At 37.0% G+C, this 10958-nt stretch overlaps 1 protein-coding gene across 5 annotated transcripts; it reads left to right on the top strand.

The window, feature by feature from the left end:
* The first annotated feature begins 681 nt into the window (after window positions 1–681).
* Window positions 682–10579, top strand: LOC113318257 (probable inactive protein kinase At3g63330). 5 transcript variants are annotated; one of them, XM_026566396.1, is made up of 20 exons: window positions 682–1076; window positions 1599–1854; window positions 2403–2508; window positions 2608–2749; window positions 2978–3242; window positions 3431–3798; window positions 3979–4052; window positions 4451–4571; window positions 5439–5625; window positions 5757–5997; window positions 6263–6778; window positions 7285–7342; window positions 7891–7978; window positions 8249–8323; window positions 8577–8660; window positions 8806–8949; window positions 9183–9264; window positions 9543–9622; window positions 9701–9755; window positions 10052–10579. In XM_026566396.1, exons 1-20 carry the CDS (start codon window positions 794–796, stop codon window positions 10121–10123), a joined length of 3297 nt encoding a protein of 1098 aa, XP_026422181.1. In that variant the 5' UTR covers window positions 682–793; the 3' UTR covers window positions 10124–10579. The 5 variants fall into 5 exon arrangements, with proteins under 5 accessions (XP_026422181.1, XP_026422182.1, XP_026422183.1 ...); XM_026566397.1 differs by lacking the exon at window positions 8577–8660; XM_026566398.1 differs by lacking the exon at window positions 9543–9622.
* Window positions 10580–10958: the final 379 nt, after the last annotated feature.

The raw sequence follows: 10958 nt of genomic DNA, 5'->3' as shown, positions 1-10958 counted from the left end.
GAGGTAGAAACTAGCCGTTATGGTGACCGTTTAAAAGTAGCCATTAGCGATCTTGGTTCAAACGCCAGCGTCTCTCTTACAAACGCCAGCGATTCTAAGGAGAGCAATCACGTAAATCCTTCAAACGCCAGCGTCTGCACTTCGTTCTCGCGCTTGGCTGTCAGCCGCCCACCTCTTTCCCATAATGCAAAATTCCATTTGACCATCCACCTGACTTTGAGTTTGAACGTTGCCACAAGAATTGCCATAATGCTAGCCCCTATGGGCTAGATTGAACTGCTAGATTGGCCAAAAAGTGTTGCAAATCATGAAAAAAGTGTGGGAAATTTTTTTACACTGCTAGTTGATAGTTCTCTCTCCTAACAACTGCTCGCAGTTCAACTATCAACGAGATTGAAATGCTGAACCGTTCAACGCTCAAAAAGTGGTCTAAACGCTGAACCATTCAGCGCTAGGAGAAAATTTTCTGATCTAACGGCTGAGATTTAAAGCGCTGAACCGTTCAACACTGAGCGCCGAACAGTTCGGCGTTATATGGTGGTCCCGCTGCTAATCTAGCTGCTAGATTAGCCATCCCATAGGACTTAGGAGGTTTCCCATGCTGACGTGGATGACCAATCTAGCAGATATCTATCTAGCTGCCGAACGGTATAAGTTTATAACGGTGGTCAGTGCCGAACTGTTTATTACGCAAATCTATTTTGTTCGCGCCCGAAGATTAACTCAAACTCGATCATCACCTCTTCGTGTTCCTACCACATCTCATAAAATTTACAACTGAAAATAAATTACGATGATTGAAGACATCAAATTTCATTTTTTAGGGTTTTTTGTTATTCTAATTTTCCTCCTAAGTCCTAATTCTAATGGAGAAACATCAAATTGTTTAATGGTATACAAAGAAGGTGGTGCTCCTGCTGTTTTTAAATCCCCAAATTGTCCTCGTTGGACTCTATCGAAAGATGAAGCTTTTCGCTTACGTACTGAGAATTGTCAGTCTGCTATCCTTCAAGGAAGAAGAAAGCATCAAGAGGATCGTACCTTTTGTGCACTCGATATGCGGATTCCATTTCCTGGTATACCTAACTTGCTGAATTTTATATTTAAATAATTTATTTCCTTCTTACATTAGATGTTTGCCCTATTTCATAAAAACTGAGATTGTTGAATAAGGTAATGTAGATTGAGGTTATCAGCTCTAAGGTGGGAACAGGGTTGCAGAGTATTGCCACGTATTTGGGATCACTATATCTATAATGAAGCTCTCTGCATAGTTAGTTGAGCAATTCAAGTTACTAAAGTAGATAGAAATTCCCATGTAACAATATTAGCCTCATATTTCGTCATGGTTACGTGACAATTGTAAATATGTTCTGGAAGTGAGCCTTGGTTAAGTACCCGCAAACTAGAACGTCTTGTGATTATGTAGTAGTTCTTGACCTTTAAGTAGTCTTATTCATTCGTTAAACAAACATATAAGCATGGGACAGAAGAACCAAATGACATCTGTTTTTTTTCAATGAGTCAAGGAGTTCAGGCGCAAGTACCGGTGATTTGTCTTGGATTTTGTGTCTTACGTAATTACGTGTCTGGTGCAGATAGGATTGGAATTAAAGAGGTTATGGTTGGAATGATAGCAGTTTTTGATGGTCATGGTGGCGCTGCGGCTAGTGAGATGGCATCTGAATTACTCTTGGAGTACTTTATTCTGCATGTGTATTTTCTTCTGGATGGTATTTACTCTGCAGTATTGAAGAAATCAACTGGAAAGTTGCGGTATACGGGAGAACTGGACCTTGTTTCTCAAGTACTTGATCGTGATAGATCTAACCATTTTGACTTGGACGTTCAGAGGTGCATCCTCTTATACTTACATTTGATTTATTATGAAGCAATCAAAATGGTTGGGCAAGAAATCATATAACAAAATTACGATATACTTCATTTCATTTTTAAAGTTTCAGACATCAGGGTGTGACTATTAACTATTAAGTAGTTTTCAGAAATTTATAGTACTACTCACTTTCTCAGTCACTCTTGTGTTATTTTCTCAATTTTACTGAATCAATGCTGAGTAGACAGCAGGCCCGTTTCATTTGGTACCAACGACGAGTTAAGCCACATATATTGAGATGGCAACCATGATGTTGGTTGCATTTTGCACAATTTTCTCAAGTCTTGAGTTTTAAACCGATCAACTGTGTTAGGTTATGACATTTGTTGTCAAATAAAGAAAAGAAAGGGAATGTGTTTTTATCCAGTTCTATGCGTAGTATCATGAGATCCAACATATAGCTCTTGTTCTTCTTGATTAACTCTATGCCTCAGTGGGCATTCTGTTATTTAAGATTTATTTACATCATCTTGATATAATAATTTTTAACATATGTTTGTTATCACAGGTCTAAGTGGATGTTTTCTGAGATTTTTGATGGATCAGTTCACATGGAAATTCTGAAGGAATCACTGTTGAGGGCAATCCGTGACATCGATGCAACATTTTCTAAGGCAAGTGTTACTTCGTTGTTTGCGTGTACATCCTTTTGTGGCTTCGCATTTGCTACTTCTCGTATATTACCTTGATTTTGACAAGTTAAATAAATTTAGGAAGCATTTAGGAACAATCTGGATTCGGGATCTACTGCTACGGTTGTTCTCATAGCTGATGGTCAAATATTGGTTGCCAATATTGGAGACTCAAAGGCTCTTCTTTGTTCAGAAAAATTTCAGTCTGCCAAGGAAATTAAAGGTTAGTAATGAATGAATATGTTATCTATCCATTAAATTTAAGCATATACTGATCCGACACCAGATGATTCAATTAGAATAATAGGCACTTCTATTCTTTATGGTTAAGAAAGAAATAACAATTGTTTCTGCTCCACTTCTTTAAACTCTTTTTCAACCCAACAGTTCTTTTATCAGATTCCACATACAGCTTGGGTGGACAGATGATTTTGTTTTCATGACATTGCAGCCACTTTATTAAAGCTGTATAGGAGGAGAAGGCGTAATGGTTCTATATCTCCTATAAGAAAGGATGGGAACAATAAACAGATCAGTTATGACGGGATGAAGCATTTGGCTGTGAAAGAGCTGACAACAGACCATCATCCTGATAGGGATGATGAAAGGTCCAGGGTTGAAGCTGCTGGTGGTTACGTTGTCGAGTGGAACGGTGTTTATCGAGTCAATGGTGAGCTAGCAGTGTCACGAGCTATTGGTGACGTGTCCTTCAAAAGGTGTAGTTCTCAACCTTATAAAATATGTACCTTGGGGTCAACTCATAGTTTTCTGACTGGCAGTTCAAGCCTTCCCAAATTGCACTGGTGACTGCATATATATCTTTTTGTTCAGCCTCATAGCAGTATTATGATCTGTAGTTCGATTTTTTTTTTGTCTCATTCAGTTTTCATCTTTTTACTGCCAGTTATGGTGTAATATCTGCACCTGAGGTGACAGATTGGCAACCTTTAACGATCAACGATAGCTACCTTGTAGCTGCATCTGATGGTGTGTTTGAAAAGATGACCACTCAGGATGTTTGTGACCTATTGTCTGGGGTACATATGCAGGGCAGTGAAAATCCTGAGATAATCTCATCCTGCATGTACTCATGGGCCGACTGCATAGTGAATACTGCTTTTGAGGAAGGAAGTATGGATAACCTTGCAGCCGTTGTGGTTCCTTTGAGGTCAGCTAGCTTTTTGAGGACCATGGTAAAGGAAGGATCTGATGGAGAGCGAAGGGTTTATTCCTCAGGTTATGCGCGACAGAAGCTTACCTCTACCAGTTCAGGTAATGCGTTCTCATGTTTTTTAGATAGAGATGTACAATGATCAGTTGCTTGTGTTCACTACTTAAGTAGGTATCTATGTGTTTGGTTTTGGTTTAGGTCAGGTATTATCTGTCTCACACACAAAAATCTACCCCAAGATCCATTTGCTAGGTTTAAATTATTCTATTACCTCTATGCAGCTAACCATATCAATTCTGCTCTTGTACCGATGGAGTATGGTCAGCGGGTTATGACCACTTTTAATAGGTTACTGGTAAGACTGATGCAGCTGTCTTAGGTAGCTGAAAGTTCTTTCTGCTTGTTAACTGTTACACATATTCTTCTTTTTCACTGCTGATAATGCATCTCTATATCTTCCTCTGCAATTTCTTTGCCACTTATTATTATTGTTTATTTTCAAAGTCTTACAAGGATTATGTCTTTTCATTTTTATGGGAGATTGTAGTTTGTAAATGTAAAACCTTTGATCTACATTCAATGCAAAATATGTTATATAGTTATGTCAGAATTTATTGCATGTTATATAGTTATGTCAGAATTCATTGATTGTGACATGAACCATCGAGATGCTCTCTATATGTAGTTCTCATTGACCTTTTTTGCTTATATTATTATTTCTGGGTATGAGTTTTGATATTATTCTTGATTTAGGTTGAGGGAACACATGAGGAAAAGTTTGGCTGCTTCTACTTATCTGAGAATCTGAATCAAAACGTGGATGAAGTGAATGACCAGTCTCAGGCTTTACCTGAAGCATTTGCCCAATTCAATAGTAAGTATTCCATTTGTTATCGATGACACATAAGTTCTTCGGAACTTGGCAGCTTTTTATTTTCTTTTGTAAGTACTTAAGATGGCTGATTGAGTTAGAGGTTAGCAGTCACCCCTTAGCTTTGCATAAAAATATAACTGACACTTGTGACAAAATTATGCATATTGAACTGACATGTGTCAGTTATATTTCATTTCATTTACTATATTTCTGAGCTTTGAAAGGAAAGATTTGAAAGAAATGCAAGTAAGGTCTTAGCTGGGTTATCCTGAAGCACAGTAGACATAAAATAAAGTATGGCATGCAAGCAAGCAAAGTAGGGGAACAACTTGAAAACTTCTATCAGTTTTTCAATTTTAATGTAGTTCGTGAGATGGATTCGATCTTATGACATGAAAGAAAACATCACTTCTTTCTTTCACTGGACATAAAATAATTTAGGACGTCTAGGATTTGCAGGCACTACAGTAGGTATGTACATGCCAGAGATACATAAAATTCATTCTGTTCTTATATATAGCTCCGTCTTTCTCTTAACTCCACACATGAGCTATGCACTCAAAAAATTGCAAGAGAAACCAATCTTTAACATTTATATACCCTTCTTACCTTTTGGTTATTGCCAACCATACCTTTTAGCTTGGATTAAATAGAGGGACAGTTTTGACAATTTCACCATGTCCAACCAAACCATTGAAAGTATACTCTTTTGTTTATATAGCTTGTTGTCTTGAATCCATGTGTTTTTGGAGACATGAAACTCTAATTTTATATTCCCGTTGCAGCTACAAAAATGATAGAGTAGATAAATCTCTTCAGACGAATTTTGTGATTGTATATCTATATTGAGGTACATATGATTTTCAGGTGGCCCTTTAAAATTGTATGCGGACCAAAATCTATGCTTGAACTTCGGGTTGGAGGTAGAGGAGAAAGGTCAATGCATAAATCCTGAAAGTTTTACAAGATTTCTTGGTATACTAGAATCAATTCCTTTTGCCAATGTTGATTCAAATTTTTCCGAGTCAGCTGGATATGAAACACCCAATTCGAAGTAAGCTCTTTAGTTTTTACTCTTGGTTTGCTATCATAAGAGATCCTACATAGATTCATTTGGATTGTGTTGAAACTTTTGATGTCTTGTTCGCACTTGGTTCTGATGACTGTTCATTTTACCGTCCTTAGGTATGTACTTAGAAGAAGGTTTGGGCGTGGATCATATGGCGATGTTTGGTTGGCTTTTCATTGGAATTGTTCTCAAGCTGGCGATACTCTGAGTTGGGTTCACACAAAAGAGAATCGTTCAATTAATAATTCTTGTCTTGAATCAAATGAGCATAACATGTGTTCAGAAACCAGTTCGTCTAGTCATCATTGTGATAGCAGTCCCGATGACAGTAAATTGTTCATTCTGAAACGCATTATGGTAAGTACTCAGCAATACCATGCTTGTTTGAGTGATGTTTCGTATTTAATTACTGCTTTTTCTCCTTAAAATTATTGATGGAACAAGTTTTAGGATGGTGCCCAAGATGCATCATAGAATTAGGGAAACGTTGCAGCTAGATCATATTTATATATAATATTGGCGATGAAGCTGCTTAGCTACAATTTTTTATTATTTTCTTAAATAGTGCATCTTATTCCTTTTGAATCCATGATATCTTATTGGACTACATTTCTGAAGACAGGTTGAGAAAGGGCACAATGTATTTTTAAGTGGTCTGCGGGAAAGGCATTTTGGGGAAGTTTTCTTGAATTCTTCCATGACCCTTGGAGGTCAAGTTGTATCCGGATCATTAAGTTCATTCTCTGGAAACCCTCAATGTGAATCTTGTGGTCTCATGGACGAGAATGAGGCGATTCTACGTGCGATAGGATACACAAAGAATGCTGAAAACATATGTCCAAGAAATATCAGGGTGCATAAAATTGACTCAACTGAGGATGAAGAAGGTTTGAAGCATATTGCCAGATACATAGAGTCTTTTGAGTCTCGCTTGCAAGAAATTTGGCTTGTTTTCCGAAATGAAGGCATATCCTTGTCAAAGCTGATGTACACAGTGGAGGAAAATGGAACCCATACTAATCAAGAAGGAGGTGAACGAGTGAAAAACATTCAACTACTGCATCCATCTACATGGTGGCGCTGGTTAAGATCAACAGAAGCAGGGCAAGAGGAAATGCGCAACCTTATTTGGCAGTTGGTATGTGTGCTTGGGAATTGCAACCCCAGTTTCTTTGTTCTCTTTCTTGTGATTGTTTTGCATGACCTGGTCCTTGGTGTTTGAATGTCATGGATGGAGAGAACTTTTCTAGTTCTACCCTTTTAAAAAATGTAGAGCGATTCTGAAAGTTATCACTAATGACCTTGTTCATGTAACTAAATATTCTAGATTTGCTCATACTGATCACCACACCATTATAAATTTCAATTCAGCTAATACTGGCACGAACCTTCCTTTTTCTGGTTGAGTAGTTGCAAAGTGCAAACCTGTTGATAAGACGAATACATACAGGAAAAGAGGTTGCTAGAACTTTTTGGGAAGAGTGTGTGCAGTATGTTAGTATTATTTTAATTGGCTGTGAATACGCTGGCATATCACAGATCTTTTAGACCAGATAAAGTTGAATGTTTTTTTCGTTCACTTCTTATATGTTGCACGCCCTTTGTTACAAATAAGACTAAAGTTAACTATTTTATTGTGTTTAGCTGATGGCGCTTAAGTCTTGTCATGATCGGAATATCACCCACAGGGATATTAAACCTGGTGAGAATAGTCTTGGTTTGCTTTTAATGCTCTTTGAGAATATTAGATAACAAAAATACTAGTCATGCTGCCTGGGATATCAGGTTCTTGAAGCAAGTGGGGTAATGAACTGCTACTTATTTGCAGTAATAACTTGTGTTTGATGTTTTCTCTTTTTGTTTTAGTCTAGATATGAGTTGTAAGTTTTATGGTATGATCGTGACCTAATAACTTCACACATCCTACGTTAAATGGTATTGCAAATTTGCAATTCCAGAAATGAAACTTGAGACTTGATGCATCCACTGATGTGCTGTGCCAGCTCTTTCTGATCTTACATGTGTTCCAATTGTATGTTCATAGGAGTTAGGTTTCGAACAGATGGTCATAAAGATGAAACCAAAATCTTTTAAGCTTGAAATTCTACTCATTGATATTTATTTCGTGTATTAGTGTCGGTGCTTGCTTAAGGAGTTTTTGGTTGTTTCCTTGTCTTCTCATGAGTGATCATGTAAACTTAAACTAAGATGCCAAAAATTAAGGGTTTTTCTGTATGTGTCTTTTGCTAGAGAACATGGTGATATGCTTGAGAGATGAGGACACAGGAAGGTGCTTAAACAGAACCCCGACTGGAGATAGGCACCATCATTTGCAAATGTATGTATTTCTTTCAATTCGTATTTACTCAGTATATTTTCTGTTATGCGGAACTCGGTGAGCCTCTGTCACCATTATCTATCTGTTTTGTTTGCGTATCATAAACTGAAGAGGGAAGAAGTGTCTTTTCTTAGCATGGCGTGCACAAATTTCTAAGCATGAAATTCATTGAAAGGATAAGGAGTGCATTTCATGTAAAGTAAATAAGGCAAAATATTTTGTTTTAATGTTATAAAAGGTAATGACTTGATCTGGTTTTATTTTTCTCAGGCGAGTTATTGACTTTGGTAGTGCAATTGATGAGTACACTATCAAACATCTGTATGGGTCAAATGGACCATCGAGGTAAGAAAGATCTCCCCTGTAAAATTCAATTAATTCAAGCTGTTAAGCAAGCACAAAATGAAGTTTAAAATAATGGTCACATGCTCTTGGAATAGCTGCAGTTTTCCTACTTTTGACTCCCAATTTTTTTCTTGAGTTTGGTGTACCTAATCAACCGATGGAGTGTCTTAGTTAACTATTCCAAGCTGTTTTTTTTTGGTTCGGTTTTATAGAAGGGACTTGTTGCTTTTCCCACATATGTATTGTTTCTCAGATTTGAACAGACACATGAGTACACTTCCCCTGAGGCACTTCTAAATGTCAGATGGTATCAGAAGCCAACAAGCATAACGATGAAGTACGTTATATTTTTGAACTGTTGAAAGTGATTTGGTTTGTGATAATTTCAACACATCAATGATCAGTGACTGACTCCAAGATTTAAAATGCTAAACTCTTACTTCTATAAGCTTCTTTAATGCATCCACTTCTTTGTTTGACAGGTACGATATGTGGAGTGTTGGTGTTGTGATGTTAGAGCTGATATTAGGGTCGCCACATGTTTTTCAGATACATGCGCGAACCCAGGCTCTTTTAGATCCGCATCTTGAGGGATGGAATGAAGATTTGAAAGAGCTGGCGTACAAGTGAGTCCTCCCCTTGTGAACTTGTTATTCGTATAATGCAAACATGTACCATAGTAATAGATCATGTCTTGCGCTTCCATCGACTTTTTACCATGTGTAGTTTGTGATCTTTACTATTGGTAGTGTCTACATACCGACATATATTTCACATGGGTAACTGGAAACTTATCGGTTGTTTCTTCTATGAGAATTTATTTGGTTAACAACTGTAACATTATATGTTGTGATCTTAGATTGAGATCGTTCATGGAAATGTGTATCTTGATTCCTGGGACTTCCCCAAGACGGCATCGCACGGGGGATGCCAAGTATCAAGTAAGTACCATTTATATATACACTTACACATGTAACCCTTATTCTTATCCACCATTTGGCATTTACCATCTTAGTGATATAGGTAAAGATAAATTAAATATCTTGAACAAAATTCTTTATGTGCCTGTTCTATTTATAAATCTTCCTGTCTGAGTCCCAAAAGCTATACTCTAAAAGTAAATATACTTTCTCCTCATATACACTAAGTTTTCTTGCTTTCATTAACTGGTACATTTGCATCTTGAAATTATCGGTTGTATTTGCATCTGGGAATTTAGAACGGCTGGCCAGCTTCTTGGAAATGCTCCGAAGAATATTTTATGAACCAAGTGAAGAGTAGAGATCCGCTAAAACTAGGGTTAGTTTCTGCAGTTGTTACCACTATTTTAACTCGAGCAGTTTCATTCACCTTATTAATATGTTCTGATTAATACAGGTTCCCTAATGTTTGGGCTATGCGGTTGGTTCGCCAGTTGTTAATCTGGGATCCGGTAAGTCTCTGAAATCTCACAAAAAAAATCTGTTTTGAACTTTGATTTAAGCTATAAAAGTCACATAACAACTGGGATCTCGTAAGTGTTTGAGATCTCATAAATTCGGTACTTACACTGTAATCTTGAAAATTTTCAGTTTTTAACTCGATTTAAGTTAAAAAGTAACTTTATTAGGCAGTGGTAAGTGCCACCTAACGGTCCGTCAAATATGATTAATTGTACTTCACCTTTTTGAGATACATTATCTTTATTTGCATACATCACCTCTGACGCTAAAATACTTCTACCTGCAGGAAGATCGCTTGAGTGTTGATGATGCATTGAAGCATCCTTATTTCCAACCTTCTCCACAACCACAACCATAAACGAGTGAATATCAAAGATAGCCCAAAAGTCATTGTCGAGCAGGGTAACTTGCCTGGAAGATCTCATCCAATACTGGCTAGGTTTGGAAATAGTGCAAATAGTATTTTCCCTTGCATTCTCCCTTGTCAAATGTGGAATTAATTATGAAGATGGGAACTTGTCGATTGGGAAACTGGTGACTGGTGTTGATGGGCAAAGCTAGGAATTTCGAATATTCTAGAAAGAGTTTAATAGCTAACCAGTGGAAGTTGCCCATGTCGTCATATGCGTTGAATATACCCATCATCACTGGAGGACTGCCCGATCTTATCTTTCTCCTGACAAAGAAAGTGACAAAGAAAGAGCTCTCACCATTTTCCTTTAAATGATTATTTGGGTTTGTATTTATTTGAACCTAACAAGGAAGGATTCCTCACATTTTCCTCCACTGCTAGATCTAAAACTAATATTTTGGAGATATGGTCCTCTTACAAAGCTCTATATTCCTATAAAAAATAAATTTATTCTGAAACAAAAAACCTCATAAGTAACCGGTCTCACTTTCAATGACTAAAAATCAGTTAATTTTTAAAACAATAGATGATAGAGTTATACATCTTAGAATACGCTTATTTTCGGTAGAAATGTAAAGTTATATAAGAAGAATATACTGCATATATCGAAAATATTAGCTTCAAATTCGTTAACGTTTCGTTCTTATTCACAAAAATAATTCCGTTCTTATTCACAAAATATTATTCCAGACGTGTGAGATAGGGTGGGTCGATCCTTCCTCGAACCTAAATGTAACAAATAAGAAGACAAGGGTCTTGTAACCTGTTGACCTTTTACACT

The sequence above is a fragment of the Papaver somniferum genome, chromosome 10 (assembly GCF_003573695.1).
Source record: "Papaver somniferum cultivar HN1 chromosome 10, ASM357369v1, whole genome shotgun sequence".
Classification (NCBI taxonomy): Eukaryota; Viridiplantae; Streptophyta; class Magnoliopsida; order Ranunculales; family Papaveraceae; genus Papaver; species Papaver somniferum.
Note: the sequence above shows the minus strand (reverse complement) of the source record. Positions and strands in the feature narration are given on the sequence as shown.